The sequence below is a fragment of the Nicotiana tabacum genome, chromosome 5, assembly GCF_000715075.1.
Source record: "Nicotiana tabacum cultivar K326 chromosome 5, ASM71507v2, whole genome shotgun sequence".
Lineage (NCBI taxonomy): Eukaryota > Viridiplantae > Streptophyta > Magnoliopsida > Solanales > Solanaceae > Nicotiana > Nicotiana tabacum.
Window position 1 is genome coordinate 8387065 of NC_134084.1, and position 22936 is coordinate 8410000.

The following is a 22936-nucleotide window of genomic DNA, read 5'->3' on the forward strand; positions in this document are numbered from 1 at the left end:
CACGGAACTCGGGAATGCCTAACACCTTCTCTCGGGTTAACAGAATTCCTTATCCGGATTTCTGGTTCGCGGACTGTAATACAGAGTCATTCTTTTCCTCGATACGGGATTAAATTGGTGACTTGGGACACCCTAAATCTCCCAAGTGGCGACTCTAAATAAATAAATAAATCCCGTTTCGATTGTCCTTTAATTGGAAAAACTCCTTCACCCCTTGCGGGGACGGAAAAAGGAGGTGTGACAGGGAGATCATTTTTTGGAAGCGAGGCAAGAAGGTCACAAAGCATGTTTGAAAGAAAAATACTTACGCTGTGTATTCCACTTCTCCGGGAATGGCATCCTCCCGGGATAATGTCAGAAGTCCTCACTCAAACGAACCTACTCATCCACCCCTGATCCTTATCCTTATCGGTGCTCGAGAAAAATGATTTTTTGGACCAGTGTTGAAGCTTAATCAAACCTCGATAGAATCGAGGGCTATACAATCTGATCAAGTGGTCGAGGGTAAAAGCCTTGCCCTCGATCCCATTGGAGAAGTGGCGGAGCATGTAGACTATCCTCCAAAAAGACGAATAGATTTGACCAAGCGTCACTTAGTACTTGTCACAAAAATCGAGAATAACCGAATCTATCTCCGGGGAAGAAGAGTTAAAAGAATCGACCGGACCCAGTGTAAACATGTAAGTATATACATAAAGGAAACCAACTTTGTGATCCATTGCGCTCTCGTTGGAGCGGGGGATCTCAACCAGCACTGCCTCCTCCCACCGGTAGTCTTCCTTCACTTTCTTTATATCAGTCACGACGCTGATGTATCGGGACACATGTTAGCATCGGCCTGGTGTGGATGAAGGTTTATCGATGGTAAAATCCTTCGTCGTGTCGAACCCGGTAGGAGTACATTGTTCGACCATGGGTATCACTTTGGGTTTTCCTTTGGATGTTCGGAATGAAGAGGCAGCCTCGTCTTTTCGAGGAACCGTCTTAGAAGTTCTAGGCATGGTGGTGGAAATTTACTAAGAAAGTAGGCAAAGGGTCAAGAATAGAAGAAGAAAGGATGTGAAAGGGGATAGGCTTGGCCTTGAAAATTTGAAGGTGTTGTGAAAATATGGGTTATCAATTGACTGATGCACTTATAAGAGCCGTGTGGGCAGCGGAAAGGACGAACCAATAGGGGTTCGTGGGCTTCTCAATAGGCGCATTTGACGGTAACCCTTGCGCATTTTTTTGAGTATTGCATTTAATGCTCTGATGAGCTGACGTCATGGAGATGATGCTTACAGGGGCTCAGGATCGTTTCCTATCACTTCGTTCTAGAAAACGCGGGGACTATCTGTATACGGTGGAAATCGATAGCTCGATTTCACAAGCACCACGACATCTCGAGGGTTTCCAGTGATCGATCCCGAGAGTTCTCGACAGTTCAACTTCAAGAAAATATAAGTAATGACCGCCCCCGAGGCAGTGTGAATTATTGATCTCGACGGATCAAGGCGGGGTTTCCAAGGCACGTGCGCACGGCAAGACAGGTCTAGTGGGCTAGCTCAAAAGGCGAATCAAGGTATTAAATGGATGTACCTGCCCATATCTTTGTAATTAATGCATATATACTATGTTAAGATTCTCTCTCTTATATATAGGGGATCCTTGTCATTTTGTAAGTTCAGTTGCTTGATAATAAATGCATAAGAACATTCTCTCTGCTCTCTCACTTATTCTCTTGATCTCATTATTTAATTCATTACTTATATTTGTCGTGTTCTACTCATTGTTCTTCATTTTATTGCTTATTATTGGCCATATAGAGCCGTCGTTGAATAATTTATAACTGTTAGTCTCTATCAACCACGCCCGATAGTTCACAACCGAGCTCCAGTATCGACCCCGAGGTCCCCGAATCGACAAGCTTGTGGCTTCGATTATTGACCGTCCAGTCCAATTATCACCTTGCTCCTAGGTTCTTGTTTCGTTTCCAAGTCTTTCACATAATCCACGATCTAACAACTAGCATAAAATATAACACGTATTTTTAGAACCACTAAATTAAATCTAATTGTTATTACCATTTTTACGGTAAACACCTTCCTTATCATTAAAATAATCCTATTTTATCATTTATCCTACCTTTTATATAATAATTTATATTGTACCTTATTTTAATATTGCAAGTTTATTCTTTATGAACCGGCAATAAATAATACAATATATCCAAATATTATATACATCAAAACGGTACGTACAATACCATGCATTATAATACTATACAATTTATTATGAAACGATACCTAACAAGTTAACAAACTATCCAAATAAACTGTTAATCAATCAGATTCAATTAAACATGAATGAGACATCTATCGGCTATTTTTAGTTTAAGCTCTTGGTGGATGGCTTTAGGTTAATATTTTATTAACAAAAATAGAAAAAATCGATGACACGACATTCGTGGATGGCTATTTAGATTAATCAATCAGGAGTATACCACGGATTCATTTTAAAAATGACTGAAAGACTTTGGCCACACACAAAAACAAAATAAAAAATAAAGACTTTAAGCACTCGTAGTTTGTCGTTTTCTTTATTACCCACATTAGTCTTTCTTTACTGCAGAAGATCACCTACCACTAGTTGAGCGGAAGAAACCTTATTTTAAAGGATGATTAGTTCATTTAAAATTGTTTGATGAGACTGCATTACTACCAATAATTGGAAGGAGGAACAGACTTTCTGCTTATATACTTTCTGAGTTATATGAGAAACAGACTCATTAATATATCCCTCTTCAAGTAGATTAATTCTGATAAATAAAAATGCCGATGGATGGGCGGCTGTACACAGCTGCTGAAAAAGGTGACATGAAAGTTCTGGAAGAATACAAGAGTCAGTTCGCCACCCAATTAACTCCTTACAACAACACTGTCCTCCATATTGCAGCTCAAAATAAAGGTTTAAAATGGCAAATTAACACAAGAGATTTTCTTGCTATCGCCGGTCCAGACTTATTTTCCAGCTTGAACTCTAATGGAGATACTTTTATTCATACGGCTGCTAGGTGGGGCAACAGAGATCTCGTCGAGGCCTTTATCAACTACATGAAAAATTGTGGAGGGGTCGATGGGGTTATTGATATAGAAGCTGGTTCTGGCATTCGAAAAACCAGGGAGTTCTTGAGGATTACTAGCAACTACGGAAATACGGCCTTGCACGAAGCTGTAATGCAGAGGCATGATTGTAGTGTGGTAGAATTGTTGGTTAAAGAAGATCCTGACTTCTCACATCCGCCTAACAATGCTCGGAAGACTCCACTGTATCTAGCTGTGGAGATTAAAAATGAAAAATCAGTGGAACACATCTTGAACAACTCCACTTCACCATCTTATGCTGGTCCCTATGGCACAACTGTGCTACATGCAGCTGCAATGTATAATACTACAGGTATCTCCCTTTCCTCATGACTTTGCATTAGTTTTACCAACATTAGTAACTAACAATAGGCAAAAAGACCTTTGGGATGTCCAGTTGGTTTGGAGGGTGTCACGATCCAAATTCCCCTATAGGCCATGATGACGCCCAACGTCGTCGCTAGACAAGCCAATAGTGAACTAGACATATATTTGTTCTTTTAATAATTTCAAAATCGTTGATTTTTATTTATTAAGAAGATGAAAAGTGAAAAAGTATAGTAAAATAAAGTGTAAACTAGTGAAGGAGCAAATGCAGTGAAATAAATACTCAAACCCATAAAGTGTCTACTAAAATGTTCTCAAAATCTGGTGTCACAAGTGTATGAGCAACTAGTATAATATAAGAAACACTATTCTACTATCCAAAATAAGATAAACAGAATGTAAATACAAAAGAGAGACTACGAGGCTACAGAACGGACTTAGAGAGCAGCTCACCACTATGCCTCGGGGTATCGAGGGTGTGCGCCTGGATGACTGCCAGTTGCACTTGCCTCAGATAACAGTCTTGGCATGGCAATCAAGGACGACATGATATGGAGACAACCAGTCCATGCCCTGGATGACCTCAAAGTCGGTCATATCGAGCAACAGAAGATCCGCTCTAGTCTCACAACCACAAAAATTCATGATACAGGACCGGTAAATATGATCTACAACAACATAATCGCCCACTGGCATGGACACATATACTGGAGTACTCAGAGACTCCTAAGGAACACCCAGAAAATAAGCGAACAGAGATGGAACATATGAATACGTAGATCCTGGATCAAATAGCACTGAAGCATCCCTACCGCAGATAGAAATAATACAGGTGATCACGGCATCTGAGGCCACTACATCTGGTCTGGATGGAAAAGCATAGAACCAAGCTGGAGCGACACCTGATTGGCCTCCACCTCTAGGACAGCCCCTACCCACCTACCCTCAGCCTCTGGGTGGCCGGACGGCTGGTGCGGCAGTTGGTGCGGTAACTATGGGCTGATGATCCTATTGTACTGCCTTGCCCTGAAGCTTGGGGCAGAATCCACTCATATGACCAAGATTCCCACACTCAAAACAACCTCTCGGTGCAAAAAATGATTGACCCTGAGTCTGACTTTGGGGACCTGAACTCCCATTGGAGGAATCCTGAATAGCCGATGGACGGTAGGAGCTCTTTAGAATGGAGCTGAAATAGGGCCGCACTGGAGCACCCCGAGAAGGTGGCGGTGATGTATAGGTGAGCCTTCTAGACTGGCCCCTCATAAACTGACCTCTGCCCCCATACGGAGCACTACTGAACCCTCCAGAATATCGAAGTTGCTTGTCCCTTAGCGTCTGCTCTTTGACCTGCTGGATGAATACCCTTGATCCTCCGAATACCATAGTGCAAACTCGCAATGAACCTCCACACTTTTTCTGCATCAATGGGGAGTATCATAAGTGCTTGGCAAGACAATTTAGAGAATCTCGCCTCATAGTCGATCACGGACATCTAATCATTCTGTAGCCATTCGAACTGACCCCGTAACTCTTCCCTCTGAAAGAATGGGATATGTCTCTCCAGAAAAAGTCGTGTGAACTAGTCCCAAGTCAAGGGAGAAGAACCTATTGGCTTGTTGAGAAGATAGGACTGCCAGCATCTACGGGCCCTGACCTTCATCTGAAAGGTGGTAAAGTCCACCCTGTGGGACTGTAACGATCAATAAAGTCCTAGGAGTCTTCATGTCGCTCACCTCCAAAGGCAGGAGGATGTAGCCTTGTCAATCTATCCAATAGCTTCTGCGGCTCGTTGACTACAGTTGGTCTAGGCACTAGTATAGCCGCTGCAATTGGTTGAGCTCCGCCCGCGAGTAGTGCACCTGGGGTCTGATATACGGCAGCTGCATACCCGGGAGACTGAGCGGTAGGGGTTTGTGCTCCCCCTCCCTCCTGAGATGTGGCTAGGTCTGCTGGAAATAAACCAGCCGTAGAGTCCACAAACTGCAGGATACGACCCACGACCTCCTGGAATCCTGGTGTGGACATGAAATTCGTTGGGGCCGGCTCTGCTGCATGTACCTCTACCTACTCCTCGACAACAAGATCCTACCATTGGATCCACTGGTGGCACAACTGAGCAACTCTAGGACGAGTTGGAGCCCTCCCATGGCCTCAGCCTCAGCCTCTAATAGCAGGGGGAGCAGCTCCTCCACAATCGGGTACATCTGTCACGCATGTTCTCACAATCTGTGAGAGAATAAGAGAAAGATACTTAGCACAACATTAACTGCACGATAGGAGACGAAGAAGGAGAAAGTTTTCTAACACCATATAGCCTCTCGAAAATAAGTACAGACATCTCTGCATCGATCCGCAAGACTCTATTAGGCCTGCTTATGACACCTACGTGAACCTAGTGCTCTGATACAAAGTTGTCACGACCCAACGTCGTCACTAGGCCAGCCGATAATTAACTAGACATGTATTAGTAGTTGAAATTATTAAAGCGTAAAACTATTAAGAAGATGAAAAGTGAAAAATTATAGTAAAGTAAAGCGTAAACTAGTGAAGGAGCAAATGCAATGAAATAAATTCTCAAACCCATAAAATGTCTGCTAAAATGTTTCCAAAATCCGATGTCACAAGTGTATGAACATCTAGTAGAATATACAAAACACCTATGCTACTGTCCGAAATAAGATAGACAGAATGTAAATACAAAAGAGAGACTGCAGTTGTTGCAGAACGGACTCAAAGAGCAACTCACCACTATGCCTCAGGCTATCTCGGGTGCGCGCCGGAATGACTGCCAAATGTACCTACCTGCCTTGGATCCTGCACGATTACTGCAGAAGTGTAGCGTGAGTACATAAACAACATGTACCCAGTAAGTATCCAGTCTAACCTCGAAGAAGTAGTGACGAGGGGTCGACATCGACACTTAATATGTGCCAATAAATAAATATAATTTTTTTAACAGGCATGAAATACATCGGTAATAATAATAATAACACAATAACAATAGTAATAAGTGATTTTTTAATTAGAAGTCAATCTAAAATCTCCGCTGACACATACTAACTTCAACAATTATGGACCATCAAGTAAATTATAATTTCTCAAGTAGGGGTGACAATTTGAGCCCAAACTCATCCAACCCGTCCAATCACCTCAGAGATTAATGGGTTGAGCTACAAATATTTCAGCTCATGGGTCTATTTGGGATGAGCCCAAGTTAACTCATCATTTTTTATTGCACATTCTAACCCCATGAAGTAGCCCAAATACAACTCATGAAGCTCATCCAAAACAAAGGGATCTCAACCCAACTTAAGTCTTGTTTGGAAATTTACTTAATTGTCCCATCATTAGTTTATGTATCTAAATTTAAAAATGAGAATCAAGATATTTAATAAGCTCTAATGTAAATATGAATAATTTTGTAATTGAGTTGTGGTAAAATTTATTTATTTAGAACTAATATAAAAGATATTTTTCGACTTATAAATTTTAAGTACTAATTTGTTGTTTAAGAAAATATATTTTGATTCTGAAAATACTAATAATATTTCTGTACCTTTTATAGATAGGTGTATAAAAGGTAAAAGACTTTGTTTATGCGAGAAGAGCATGACTCTAAAACATGTGTCAAGTTGGGCGGGTTGAGCTATGATCCATTGTTTAACCTATCTTGACCCAACCCATTTTAGCCCAAATACACTTTGGCTAGGTTGGGCAATGACCAATTTATTGACCTAACTCATCTTAACCCGCTCAAATTCAGCCCAACCCGCCCATTTGCCACCCATATTCTCAATTCATAAAAATAATATCAAGCGTGATCGGATTCCGAACATTATCACGCATGATTTATGTGAGGTCGTACGACCCGATCCAGAATAATGTGTACCCTGCCGAAGATCAACCGGTATGAACCACAGATGCATCTATTATACTGCCGATGCGTTCGGTCCGCTCTACAAGAAGAGAGAATATACTACAGACATCCGATATAAAGGCTATCATAAGACTAATTCATAAGGAGACACAATTTTTATCAACGGCCAAGTAATTCGCCAAAATTCAAATTAAGTGAAGTTCGGTCTTTACGAATCCTTTAACAAGTTTCAATAAAAATTAAGCAGTTAAATTAACAAGTAGAGTGCAAACAATACAAGTATTTTATGAGAGGGTCCTAAAACTACCCGGACATAAGCACAATTTGTAGCTACGCACGAACTCTCTTCACTTCGTGCGTATGTAGCACCCACAATTAGAAGCAAATAGCAATTTAAACTACCTATGGGGTAAATTTCCTCTTTTAAGGTTAGGCAAGAGACTTACCTCGTCCCAAAGCTCACTTTTCGGCCCACAAATTCACTCTAAAGCCTCAAGTTGGTGCCGAACAATCCGAAACTAGCCAAATATTATATAAATTAATCAATACATGCTCAAGAGGTCATAATTTAACTATTAGAGTAATTTTCCAACCCAAATTAGAAGATTCTTAAAATTCACCCTCGGGGCCACATGCCCGAATTCCGGAAATTTTCGAAGGTAAATGTTACCCATAACCTCACGAACTCAAAAATATAATTTCTTACCAATTCCATAGTAATTTTCGTGGCCTAATTCCATTTTCATCAAAACCTAGGTTTTTTAAACTAAACCCGTGATTTCTACAATTTACATGTTAAGAATCTACCCAAAATTCGCGTATTAAACTCACATTAAGTGGGAATTACTTACCTCACGATGATAGGTGAAAAATCCCTCTCCAAGAGCTCCAAAGTCAACTTCTCTAAATGAAAATAGGGGAAAAGAGCCTAAGTCCGGATTAAATGGACCTCACTACCTCCAGCGATTTCACATCTGCGTCAGCTTCGCCGCTTCTGCGGAACACGCACGATCCAGCACTAGTTGCACTTGCGGAAAAATTCTGCATCTGCGAGCCTGCTTCCATGCTTCCTCCCTCCGCATCTGCGATCCCCCCATCGCGGGAAGCGAGTCTGCTTCCGCGGAAGAAGCTTCGCTTCTGCGGACACTAGCCAGTCCACTTTCAGTCGCTCCTGCGCTCGTTGGCTCGCACCTGCGGCTCGTCAGATGGGCGGTCATCTATATAGATTTCCTGGGATCTGACGAGGCGAATGTGTATTGAAATTTCCTGCTCGTACTCTGTCAAATTCTAGTATAATTTAAGATATCATCTCACAGAGACCGGATAATTTATGCTACTGACTTGTAATACTATTTAAGAGAATCAAATTGATGAAAAGTGATTGAGGTTTAAAACTTGTTAATTACTTAAACAAAATAAATAACTTTTGGAAGATTTATAATTTAAAAAAGAGTTGGGAATCATTGAATTCACTTGATAATATTACTATAATAAAATCTCAATTTCTTCATTTATTTCTTTAAAGAATAATTGCTTATTTCTAATACAATAATATTTTACTCACTAAGAAATAATCAATTAATAACATTTCGTGAGAATTATGTTAATTAATCAACTTAAGACTAGTGTCGTTTAAACCGGAATATTTTTCTTGTTTGAATTGTGCTAAAATAAAGTAATAACTTCGTGAGAATATTTTTACTAAGGATCAATAATCTTGCCTATGACAATTCCTCCGTAAGAATTAAAACTGAGGCAAGCAAGATTATTGACTTGAAATAATAGTTTACTAAAAAGTTACTCTCGCTCTACTATTTTATTCATCAGTTATTATACATTAATTTTGCCCATGAGAAATACAAAACTAATATAAGAAAATTTAGAGATAAAATATGTAGACGTGATAATAGAGTAATTAAAAACCATCATTCCAGCACAGTATGAAATGTAAATAAAAAGTTTTCAAATCAAGAATATATAAAAACTGAGATAGTATTATAAAATATATCAAACTTTATCGACTATCCCAACGAAAAGAGATCACTCCATTATGGAGTAAGAATAGCTAAAAAAATATTTAGCCGACTAGAAATATTTAAAATCAAGCTCTGGATGTTATCATAGAGGATATTGTCTTTGTAGATCAGGAAGATCAGTACAAGTTCTCCAACAAGGAGTATATAATTTATGTGATCCTTATTTGTATGGAATTCATAAATTGTTGTTAGCCTTGGCAAAGAGGAGGGATGACATTTTTCTTGAGAATTGAAATATATATATTTGGACTTTCTCTTTTATGATATTTTATATTCCATCGGTCTCAATTTATTTTGCTGATGTCAAGTCGATATTGATATTAAACACATTGGTATGTCTACAATAAACTAAAAGAAAAATAAAGGAAAAAGAAAGCATAGATAAAGAAATTGTTTCTCTTCTAAATATTCTATAACTATATTCCCCCCCCCCCCCCCTCCCCCCACTCCATTTTTTCACATTTTTTAGAGTGGTGCCCTTACTAAATAGGATATTTCCTTTGGATAGAATGCATGGAAATGATACTAAGAAAAGAACCAAGTCTAACAAAGCAAGTAGATGATTTTGGGTGGAATCCTCTCCATTTCGCGGCTTACGTAGGGTTTAAACTATCAGTGAGGACATTATTAATGGCGGATAAACATATGGCTTATGGAACTATTAAAGAAGAAAATAAAACACCTCTACATTTAGCGGTCATCAATAATAAAATACAGGCCGTGGAAGAGATTATAGAGCAGTGTCCAGATTCCTTGGACGCAGTCACTAGCCAAGGCCAAAATGTTCTTCACATTGCATATGCGAAGGAACATTGGAAAATGATAACATTATTCGAAGATCAACACTGGAACAATAACATCTTTGTTCAAAGAGACGCTGACGGGAATGTGCCCGAAAAGGTTATAGGAAAAAGCGTGTCGTTTCAGTCTCACCCTTACTGGGAAGAATTAGATCGCAACAATGTCAGATGGGTAAATATTTGTTTATTCAAGTCTCTTTTTTGGTCTTTTCATATTAAAAACACTTATGAGTTAGTTTACAACACAAAAATGGCAGTTTTTTTTAAACCACAATTGAGATATACTTAAGATTTGAGATAAAATAATTAGATATTTTTAACTCTATTTTCAGAAAGAATCTTATGAGAAGTGGTTCAAAGGACGCATGGAAGTATGGAAAAATAGAGCAAACACACATTTGATAGTTGTTACACTTATATTAACGGTTTCTTTCGCGGCTGGCTTCACAATTCCTGGTGGTTACGACGGTGATGATGGTCCAAATAAAGGCATGGCAGTCATATCCAAGAAAACAGCGTTCAAAGCATTCGCAGTAACAGATACCATTGCCATGATATCTTCCACAGCTGCTGTTTTTCTGCATTACCTTGCAACTTACGAGGAAGAGAACAAAAGCTTGAGTCGTTATGTAGCTGCTGGCGTCCTTGCCTTGGTTGCCATGCTAGCAATGATGATAGCGTTTATGACTGGCTTGTATGTTGTGCTACCTTCTACAGGCCTAGCTGTATTTATCTGTGTCATTTGCTCTTTATCGCTTGCCCTCTTTATATTTGTTTTAGGTAAGAGTTTTTATGATTCATTTCAAAAGAAAAGGAAAAGATATTAATTACTGAAACCTAACGAGTTCTTGTCAAGAAAATCTGTCTCTTTAGTTTCAAGCTTTTTAGTTGTTTGATTTTTTGTGAAAGCATTATGTCTATCTTCCTTGGTTTATCTAGATCCAAACAAAAATTGTTTCTGCCATTTTTCCTCTCTGGATTAACTAGTTTGCTAATTGCTTGACATAAAGTTTTATTTGACCACTTTAGTTATGCTACTTAACATTCAAAGTTGTTTGCAAGTTATGTTAGTGCAAGCGCTCAGTGTAGCATCATGGTAGCGTTAGTTATGCTATTGACCTAACATTTTCTATATTGAGATAATTTAAAGATTTGCCTACACTGCATCATTCATCAAGGATAGCAAACCAAAGATTTTCCATAACCTTCATATTCGCAATCCCAAAGCCCCTTCAATGCTAACAAGTAAACCAGAATGAGTAAGAAATCTGCCAAGCAGAGAGTACTCTCAAGTGTACATTGAGAAATTTGATGATAAATGCAACACTACTCCAGTATAAAAAGGCAACCCAACGCACTAAGCTCCAGCTATGCACGGGATCTGGGGAAGGGCCAGACCACAAGGGTCTATTGTACGCAACCTTACCTGACATTTCTACAAAATGTTATTTCCACGGCTCAAACTTGTGACCTCCTGGTCACATGGCAGCAACTTTACCAATTACGCCAAGGCTCCCATTTTGACTGAGTATATAGATTAGGAAAGAAAGGAACTCTTGAAACTTGTAATTATAAACATTTCATAGTATTTGTGTGGTTACTAGTTTTAGTGTACGTGCGTTGCGCGTGTACCCATGTCTCATTGAATGATTTTTTTTAAAATCTCTTGAATATTCTATTGAATTTAAGTTTAAGTTATGTAATAAAAGTATAAGTTTACTAAAATAATGAATGTTTGATCATAAACTTAGCAATGAAGAACTCACCCCATAAAACTGCTCACTTAATAGTTAATAAGTTGTAAACTTTTTAGTATATAATTATATGCAAAATACTATGATGAGATTATAAACGTACCAATGACCTAGTTTTAGGATATGCGCATTGCGCGTACACTTTATCTCAATGAGTATAAAATTTTAAAAATCGCACAAATATTATTAAACTATGTAATTTAGTTATAAATAGTAGATTTTAAAAAAGCACAAGCTCTTGAAAATAATTAATATTGATCATATTTAGCTAACTTAAGAAGGTAAAAAGCTATGTCATACAAAAGTATTTAATGCATTATTATAACTTCAATATATGATTTGTGCTTTTTCTTTATGTAGAATAATATATTGACTTATACTTAAATATCATGCAACAATACTATGTTCTTCATGGCCTTAAAAAAATAAATTCTATTTGCTCACGTACCTAATATGAATCTCATCTTATTCATTGTGATGAGCCGATAGGTCATTTTTAATTTTAAACATTCATTTATGTGTTCTAAAACCTTGAAGACCATTCAGCATTCCTCGACTTGCCTGCACAGGCCGTATCTTTTTTCGGAAAAATTTTATGTGAAAAATTGATTAAAATGTGAAATAGTGCTTCAAAATTTATTTGAGTTGACTTCGGTCAATATTTTGAGCAAACGGGTCCGAATCAGTATTTTGATGGTCCATGTAGGTCCATATCGTGATTTGAGACTTGGGCGTATGCCCGGAATTAAATTCGGAAGTCCCTAGCTCGAATTATCGCCATTTGACGGAAACTAGAAATCTAAAGGTTAAAGATTTCCAAAGTTTGACCGTAAATTTGACTTTATTATATCAAACTCGGATTGAGATTTTCGAGAGGTGGAATAGTTTTGTTATGTCATTTGGGACTTACCTGAAAAATTTGAGGTTATTCCGAATTGATTTGACATATTTCGACATGAGTTATAGAATTGTATATTTCATAAACTCATATGTCCTTATTATGTTACGGGACTTGTTGGAATATTCGGACGAAGTCCCAAAGGGCTTGGGAGAGTTTCAGACGAGTTTCAGATCATTTTTGGTCGAAATTTCAAGTCTTGTTATGGTGTCTCGCATCTGTGCATTTTGGAGTGCAAATGCGGAGCCGCTTCTGCGAAGACAGTATCGCTTCTGCGACCTTGAGGCCAGGGAAGAAGCTTCGCTTTTGCGAAGCTTGGAGCGCAGGTTCGATGCCCGCTTGTACGGTGCAAGGATCACAAATGCGCAACTCGTCGCTTCTGCGGTTTCATCATCGCTTCTGCACAGTCGCGAGCGACTGGAATTCCGCAGGTGCGGAATTTGGCCTGGCAAGTTGGCTTCGCAAATGCGAGTTCGCATATGTGAAATTCTTGTCCGCAAAAGATAAATTCTGGACATAATGCATAAAATTGGGAGTCCGACATTTTTGGTCATTTTTGAGTTTTAAGTCTCAGATTTGGGCGATTTCAGAGGGATTTTTCACGAGTTCAAACTAGGTAAGTGTTCCTTATCCTAAATTGATTATACTTCTTGATTCCATGCCTATTTACATCATTAATTAGTGAATTTAATTGAAGAAAATGAGATTTTTGTAAACTCTTCCAAAAATATAAAACAAAGAATTGAAAGGCGATTCGATGTCAGAATTCGATAATTTTTGTACGGTTGAACTCATATTGGAACGGATGTTCGGAATCTGTAAACTTTTATTGGGTTCCAGAAAGTGAGACCCATGTTGACTTTCAGTGACTTTTCCGAAAATGATTCAAATTAAGTTTCTCTCGAATTTTGAGTAATTTCTAAAGCTCAAATTGATTTTTTTGGCAAATAAATTGCTAGGTTTGATTGGTTTGGAGACTAATTCGAAAGGAAAGGTCATAGTCAAGTGATCACTTGAGTTGCGAAGCAAGGTAATTGTTGTGGTTAACCTTGACTTGAAGGAATGGAACCCTTGAACTTTGTGTTACGTGAATTTCATGTGTCACGGCGTATAGGCGAGGTGACGAGTGTCTATACGTCGTCAAATTTCTTGTTTCCGTGTTTATCCGTATTTCATAAATTGCTTTATTCCATGACTTAATTGTTCTAATATTTGATTCTCTTATCTCCATTGCTTAATATTATGCCTTGAATCCATGCCCTAATTGCTATATGCTTAATTGGCTTTTGTGTCATAATTGCTACTTGCTTTTTAACATTGCATATATTAAATTGCCTATCTCTTCCTTGATTCTACACTTATTTTGTTACTTGTCTCTACTTGTTTCCTACATAACTTATAATTTATAATAACCCGACTGGTCATCTTGAGCTTTTCCAATTCGCTCGGTAGTTTACGGGCATAAGTAGCTCTGTATAATGTATTATGACTTATGTGAATAGTCGGTTTTGGTTTTCATGTTATTCGCAATTGGTTTGGAAGAATGAATTTCATTATTGACACTTTAAGTTGAAAGAGTTGACCAAGTTTGATTTTTGTGAATTTGACCCCGGAACGTAGTTTTGATAGTTCTATTAGGTCTGGATGGTGATTTTGGACTCGGGCGTATGCCCGGATTTGCATTGGATATTTCTAGAAGGTGTGAGCACGTGATTTTTGCCCGAATAATAATATTCCTACAAAGTCACAAATGGATTTTGCTTTTGAGTGTTTATTATTTTAGATTTATAGTAATTGTTCGGTAATTGTTTGCATTTAGTTACGTTTTAGTGTATATTTAATATTTTAAAAAATCATGGGAAATACCTTAAAAATATTCAAATTTCATGCATTGCATTTTTTAGGTTGATACTTGCATTTTTAGATTTAAGTTGTTAATTAATTGCATTATTAAATAAAAAATTCAAAATATTGGTTATTATTACGCTTTTAGTTTCCAAATTAGTAATTTCTTTGCGTTAGCTTTAAGTTAATTAATTATGTTTATGTTTTAAATAAATAATTAATATGATTTTACAAATTAGATTTTAGTTTAGGATTTTAATTAATTTATTAGTTTAAAGTCAAGAAAAAAGATGAAAAAACAAATAACAAAAAGGGGAAACCTTGATTAAGCCCGAAATTGGCCCAAGGGAAAGTTCTGAAGCCCAATTCTCCACCCAAACCACCATTAGCCCAATCCCTAACATAAAACCGCCCAGCCCAGATCGAGTTTGACCCGCCCCACTTCCCCAAATATAAGCTTAACATTAAAAAAAAAAAAACCTAAACCTAGAGACCAAAAATGGCGCATTCTCTCATTTCTCCTTCATCTGCCTCGTCCGAACCAGCCCCAGCTCGCCAGAAACTCAGGCGAGTTCACTCGCACACACCCCCCATCTCACCACGTCATCAAGATGCTAACTGTTCCTGACAGATTCTCTCATCCTCACCTCTCTTCTCACGTGTTGGAAGCCTCTAGAAGGCATATGCTGGATGAATGGGGAGCGTGGGATCGATTTCAATTGATCCCAGCCCTTCATTCATCAGGTTTTTGCCTGATAATTAGAGGAATTTTGGAAGAAAAGGCTAGACAAATTTTCGGAGAGATTTTTGAGGGGTAAAGTTCTAGGGTTAGTGGAGTTTCAATATTTTCCTTCTAAAAATTCTAGTCTATCTCTTGAAAAAATATACAAATCTCTTCAGTTTTTCTTTTATTTGGATATCAGAAAAATATAAAAAGAAGGGGGTCTGTTTCCTCTGTTTCCATTTTCGAATTTTTTGTGTGTTAAAATGGAGTTTGATTGAAGTTTAAGTTGGAGTTTGCGTTTGGGTTCGGAATTTCGGTGCCGTTTTGAGTTCTGTCCGAGTTTTCGCGATTTGGATTTGGCTTGCGATTTCTGCCGATATTGCTGATGTTTTCAGTGGGAATTTTGGAGCAAAACATTGTAATCTTCTGTTATTATTGAAAGAATTTCGAATTAACATTTTCATTTCTTCTCCCTTCACTTAATCTGATTCATTATGAGTTAAATTAATATGTGCCATTGGGTTTACTGATTTCTTCTTAGTTGGTTATCCTATTTTGGCTGTTGGTTTCTTCCTCGTTTTCTTCTGTTGATTTCTGCGAGTGTTCAAGTGGATTTTGAATTTGTTTGGATTCATGGCTGCTATAACACCATATGGTGAATCTATGTTCCATCTCGTTGTCACCATTCTAATTTATCGCCTTAATTAAGTCCTTCGGCAAAAATGGACAGCTTCAAGTTTTTGTTATGGATTCAGTTCGTTATTTGAAGTCTTCTGTTTGGAAATTAATTTCTGGATCTCTACTATGCTTCTTTGAAAAACTATTTCCTTTTAGTCTTAAATTGGGTCCAACTTTGGTTTGAAGTCAATACAGCGTTTCAGTCCACTGATTTCCTGGGAGTAAAAATGATTTTCCATGGGTCAGGCTGTATAGTTTTATGCTCTGCTGCGTCTCCGGTCCAGTTCTATTCTTATTTTGTTTGGGTATAGATTTTCAGCGTTATAACTCTTCCTTTGAAACATTATAACTCAAGCTGTATAGTTCATTAAGCCTTTCGACGTTAATAAGATGCGGTTTTTCCTTGAAAGTAACTAGCTCTACTACTGATTTTGATTCAGGCAATTTGGCATTTTCATCTACTACATCATTTGAACCTTCATTATTATTGTTGTTGAAAAACTCATAAGCTGATTGCTTTTTTGGAGATTCTCCTACACTACTGTTGAATGATTTTCCCGTACTGCTGTATCTAGTGAACAGGACCATTGCAAGAACAATAATAAGCAGAAATCCAGCCCCATTTCTTCCATCCCACTTTTCTTGATAATAAATACTTCTTCATTCCCTACTTAACTTCAGTTTTTTTTTTAGTTTCGACCTTCTGTTTTCCCCAAATGGTCTGGATTTTGGATGTTTATTTCACTGATTGTTTAATCGGACATGAAATTGTTATTTCTGGATTGGATCTGAATGTGATTTGAGCCCAGATTATGGTTTTTGCTGGATTTGTGATGGGAGTGTGGTTTGAGTGAACTCTTAGTTCTCTGTTGATTGTCAAGTTTCTGGTTTTTGTAAAGTTCCGCGTAAAAAATGTTGTATTGAGTACGAAGCAAGCAGATTATCCCCAAACTGGAAAGAGCTCTTGGATTCTGACTCTATGGTTGAATCCAAGATGTGGTCATGTACATGAACTTTTGTTTAATCGCTACGTTGCTTATCGTTATGCCTGGATGTGGGATCATTTAAATGTGCATTGTGTTCTTGTTTGAATTTGAGGACGTTTGGTCATTCGCTAGCATTGTATTTGGTCGTATTAAGTTGAGATCAATTGGTTATGAAAATTCTGTAGCATCATTTGTAGCAATGGTTTTGAATTAATCCATTAATTAATGAGCTACTAGTCTTTGGTTAAATTGGATAAATTTAGTTCTGCTGTAGGAATAGTTTGTACGGGTTGATGGAGCTAAGGAATGTTAGTTTGAATTGGCCCTTATTTGAATTAATTGGGCCCGAATGAATGGAGTTCCGTTGGTCCCTTTCATAAAACAATTGATCCATTCTTTATGAACGTTCGTAGTATTCTGGTGCACATTTCATGTGATCCTACTTTAATTTCCAATAATATTAAATAAATTAAACATGTCGCGAACCGCGGGTGTATTTCATGCAGCGTGATTTACGATTTGTTTTCAAAGACAAACAAGTATATGACGGTTATGAATTTTCTTAAAAACATTAAAAGCGGTTAGAAAGTAAAAAACGCACGTAGGTTTAAAATGTGTAATTACTCAGATAATTAGGCCAATTATTAATAGTTAAGTGACTGTGTTAAAACCATGGAACCCGGGAATGCCTAACACCTTCTCCCGGGTTAACAGAATTCCTTATTCGGATTTCTGTGTTTCGCGGACTGTAAAACAGAATCAAACTTCCTCGATTCGGGATTTTAAACAGGTGACTTGGGACACCATAAATTATTCCAAGTGGCGACTCTGAATCTTAAATAAATAATCCCGTTTCGATTATGTCACTTTAATTGAAAAAAACTCTCATATACCCTCTTTCCTTAGAAAAAGGAGGTATGACAGAAGGTTTCTGCACAAATTGGCAAAAATTGAAAATTTGAAGGTTTGAAAAGTTCACAAGTTTTACCGGTAGTTGACTTTGTGGATATCGGATCCGGATTGTGGTTCCGAGAATTGGAATAACTTCATTATGTCATTTGGGACTTATATGCACTATGTTTCGCACGAGTTTTGGAACTTGAAAAGTTCAAAGTTTATTAAGTTTGATTTGAGGTGTGATTCGTCATTTCGATATTGTTAGGTGTGATTTGAGGCCTCGAGTAGGTTCGTATTATGTTATGGGACTTGTTGGCGTGTTCGAACGGGGTCCCGAAGGGCTCGGGCGTATTTCTAATTGAGTTCGGATCATTTTTCTTTCATGTTTGATTGCCGGTGCAATCTAGTTTTCTGATGCCTCGTTTGGTCTTCGCAATCGCGAAGTAGGTGATGCGATCGCGTAGAGGGAGAACGGGAACTTAGAAGTTTCTTCCTCGTGGTCACGATTAGAGGGACGCGTTTGTGTAGTGTTATGGGTTGAGCTAGTCAGGAAGCAGGTTTCCTCTTCGCGTTCGCGATGTTTTCCAGCGATCATGTAGTTCTCTTAGCTTATGTATCACGTCACGAGTCTACAACTGCGATCGCATAGGGTAAATCAGGGGCAGTGCATTTTCTTCTTCGCTATTGCGAGGGTATTTTCGCGATCGCGATTCATTGATTCGCCCAATTATTATAAAGTACTCTATTTCTAGGGTTTCGGCCGTTTCTACATTTTTGGAGCTATGGAGCTCGGATTGAGGCAATTTTCACCATATGAAAGGGGGTAAGTATTCTCTACTTGGTTTCAGTTATATTCCATGAATCTATCTTTGATTTTAGCTTTTGGTTGATGAATTTTAAAGAAGCAATTTGAGGTTTTGACCTAAAGTTTCATAATGTGAATTTTCAAGTTTTGAACACCGATTCGGAGTCGGATTTGAGTGAAACTAGTATGGTAAGACTCGTAATTGAATGGGTTGTCAGATTTTGTGAGTTTTGTCAAATTCTGAGCCGTGGTCCAGGGTGTATTTTTTGCTGGTTTGGGTTTTGATTAAGGATTTGATCTTTATCATTTGGAATTTTTCCTTGGGCTTTATTTGATGTATTTGAGTTGATTTTGGCTAGTTTGGAGCCGTTCGGAGGTCGCTACGCGTGTGACGCCATTTTTAGATCATTGCTTGGCTTGCTCGGTATTGGAATTGGCTTGTTCGAGGTAAGTAACTCTTCTAAATTTAGTGTTGAGGGTACGAAACCCCAAATTACGTGCTATGCGATTAATGATAAGGTGACGCACATGTTAGGTGACGGGCGTGTGGGCATGCACCCGGTGAATTGTGATTCAGTTGTTTTCATGGCACTGTTTAGGCTTTATGCTGATATTGTTAGGACCCATAGTGGTCGTTTCTTACTGTCATCTTACTTATTATATTGATATTTCGTACTCAGTCATATTCATGCATTCATATCATATCTCAGTCTCAGTTGTTGTTTATTGATACATTATATCATTGTTGTCAGGCTAGTTTCAAGATATTGTGAGTCCTTGAGTGAGACTAGATATATTGATGACTGAGTGAGGCTGATAGCCTGATTATGAGTGACAATTATGGGATCGGGTTGCACGCCGCAGTATATTATATTGATCTATGTCTGGATCTGGCATATGATAGTGCTTTGGTTGTAGGAGCCCCTCCGGAGTCTGCCCCCCCCCCCCCCCCAGTGAGCGCAATTTATTATATTGAGGAATGGATCTTCCCTGGACATGGATCTCGTCTGAAGCATTTATATACCTGGAGATGGATCTTCTCCATGGGGCCTGATTGACCTTTCTCGGTACTGCGTGACTGATTGTCAGTGATATATATATTCCGGGATGGATCTTCCTTGGGCCGTATGGGTCATATACAGTACCGAGTGGTTGAGCATGATGAGTGAAAAGTGTGAGACAGTGAGATTTAGTGCTCTGAGGGTGAGTATATGATCCATCTCCGAGATACATGGCATTGGCATGCACACATGATATACAGGCATATAGATGCATTTTCCTCATGATGTACAGTATCACGTCATTCATGACTTTTCATACATATTGATATATGGGCATAAAGAGGTATCTCACACTTGCTATCTGGAAAGAAAATGAAACATCTTATTTATTGTACAAAGGATATTTAGAAAAATTACAGTTTTCAAACTATCTCATATTTTACGACGATTTCGGTAAAGGATTTAGGTTTTTCACTGATATTCTTGAAAAGCGGAACTATTTTTGGAAAGCTGAGAAAAAGCTGAGCATTTTATCTCTGAGTTACTTCCTAATTTATATGCTCTACTTTGTTATGAATTTGTGTTGGCAACTGTGTTGGACCCGACCATGTCCCAGCTCGTCACTACTTTCAACCTAAGGTTAGGTTTGTTACTTACCAGTACATGAGGTCGATTGTACTGATACTACACTTCTGCACATTATGTGTAGATGTTGGCTGCTAAGGTTGATATGTTCGATGTGAACTGGATTTGAAGATGTACCTGCATTCCGGTTGCAGCTGCCTCTTGTTCACGGTAGCTGTAGATTAATAAAACTCTGTTTATGTACTTTTCAAATGGAAGATGTATTTACTTTATATCATCTTTGTAAATTCTATTATTAGAAGCTTATGATTTGTACTACCAGTCCTTCGGAAATAAATAAAATTCAGGTAATTCCTTTGTTTAATCGTCCTTTTAATATTATTGAAATTGGATAGTTATTAGTTGGCTTACCTAGAAGGTTAGGTTAGGTGCCATCACGACTAGTGGATTTTGGGTCGTGACATATTGGTACTAGAGCTCTAGGTTCAACAAGTCATGAGCAAGTGTCTAGTAGAGTTTTGCGGATCGGTATGATGACGTCCATACCTATCTTCGAGAGGCTACGTGACATTTAGGATATACTTCTCAGCTGTCCTTCCTTATCGTGCGGTATTGATTCAGCTTGAAGCGTAACTCTTTGAATTCCTTCCACGCATTCGTATGCGCATGTAAGTGCTCGGTATCAGCTGTACATCGACGGCTTGTGATTCCATGGTTGAGGTGCGGAATGTGATTTTGACATGTTGATGATGGGCCAGTCTGGAGGACTTGAGGCCGGGTTTTGACTGTAGCTTGAGCATAGAGATGTTGATTGTGTGAGCACGTGTTTTTGGATTTATATGTCCAGTAGTGTCCCTATTAGTGAAATTTGTGGCTGGATGGCTACGTGATGAGTATGATGTAACTGTGAGATGTGTTCATATGATTTGAATATGACGAGAAAGTTTTGCTTAAGGTGTAGAAAGGACTATTGGGTGCTTGATTTCTATCTTGATGTGACGCATATCTCGAGTTATGAGTGTATTGGAAGATCTTTCGTGTTATTCAACCGTGGAACGAATTAGATTCTCATGTCTTGTTGATGAGTTCAGAATCAGGAAGATTAAGTGATTGTGTAGTAGTTGTAACTGTGGAAAATTATAGAGAGATGTCAGTTTGAGGTGAAGCATGTGGGTTATAACATGTGAGGTAATCTATGGATGTGTGATATCATGATGTCGTGTTGAGGCTTTCTTTTCTACCAGTGGGTTATATTTGTGCGATTTGAGGTATTATACGGATTGTGTTAAATGGGCTTAAGAAGGATTTAGTTGAATGTTGTTGTGGTATTATGCCAATATGGGGGTGGCTATTATAAGTTATTAGAATCCTATTGTGACATGATACTACTTCAGCTTACCGAGGACATGACCCTCGATAGGGAAGTGTGGAAGTCGAGGATTAGGGTTATGGGTTAACAGGTAATCGAGAGTCTCTTCTAGTCATACTAGCAGTAGTACTAGCCTTGTATTCTCTTATTTCGAGTTCCTTCTTGTTAGACGATGCAGCATTATTGCTGGTAGTTCTCGCACTTCTCTTGTAGCTTCGTATTCCTAGTGCCTTTGTTATTACAGGTTGTGCTATTTGTTTCTGTTATCTTATTTCCTTGCCATTGTTACTGTTTGTTTATTGTGTCTTTTTAACTATTCTTGAGCCGAGGGTATATCAGAAACAATCTCTCTTCTTTCATAAGGTAGGGGTAAGGTCTACGTATACATAACCATCCTCAGACCCTACTATGTGGGATTGCACTTAATTTGTTGTTGTTTTTTATGGATATAATGAAGCGCCTAGAGTTCAAAGAGCTTCTAAATATAAAAATATATCACCTTTTTGAGACATTCACAAAAAAATAGTATCATTTCAAATGAAGAGGACAAATTAATTTGTTGCATGTGTATATCTTAGAGGATGTTTTATAAATATAAAAAGACTAAAGAAACTAATGAATGAAATTTGCAAGTTTTTCTTCGAATGAGTGGATTCCTTGCACTCTTTGTATGACTTGGGCTCAAAGTTTATTCTTATCATGGTAATATAGCCAAGCTCCCGATATTGAGCCCCAAGATAAATAATTTATGCTCCCTTTGGCAGGTCTATGTGTGTCGGTAATTTGTGAGGGGGAGGGGGAGGGGAGGGGGATGATGGAGTCCTGCTTTGAAAATAGATGGGTTCCTTGGATTCTTTATATGATTTGGGCAATTCTTATCCTTTAAAGTAAATTTTTGGATTGAATTAGACTCAAAGGCAATTCTTAGCAAAGGCATGAACCGGCATTAAAAAGAAAGGGAGATTTCTATTTTCACTTGTCTTTTTTTCAAATCACATAAATTATTCTGTCACTGTGTTATGGGGTCCTCATAACTCAATATGAGCTAATCTTAGGCTTAGGCAATGCCATTCAAAATTTACTGTTCAAGTTCAGGAACGTTAGGCAAGATTTTTCTTAAGCGATGTCGATATTTAAGAAAATGAATAAATAAATATATCTACGTAACAATATCATATTAAAAATATATTTCGAATCATAATTTAAAAAAATAACATTCAAATTATTAC

The 22936-nt window shown here is 38.0% G+C and overlaps 1 protein-coding gene across 1 annotated transcript; it reads left to right on the top strand.

Annotated features, from left to right (window-relative positions):
* The first annotated feature begins 2689 nt into the window (after nt 1-2689).
* LOC107795826 (protein ACCELERATED CELL DEATH 6-like) lies at nt 2690-11044 on the top strand. Its single transcript, XM_075253303.1, has 3 exons — nt 2690-3435; nt 9874-10337; nt 10498-11044. Exons 1-3 carry the CDS (start codon nt 2811-2813, stop codon nt 10990-10992), a joined length of 1584 nt encoding a protein of 527 aa, XP_075109404.1. The 5' UTR covers nt 2690-2810; the 3' UTR covers nt 10993-11044.
* Nucleotides 11045-22936: the final 11892 nt, after the last annotated feature.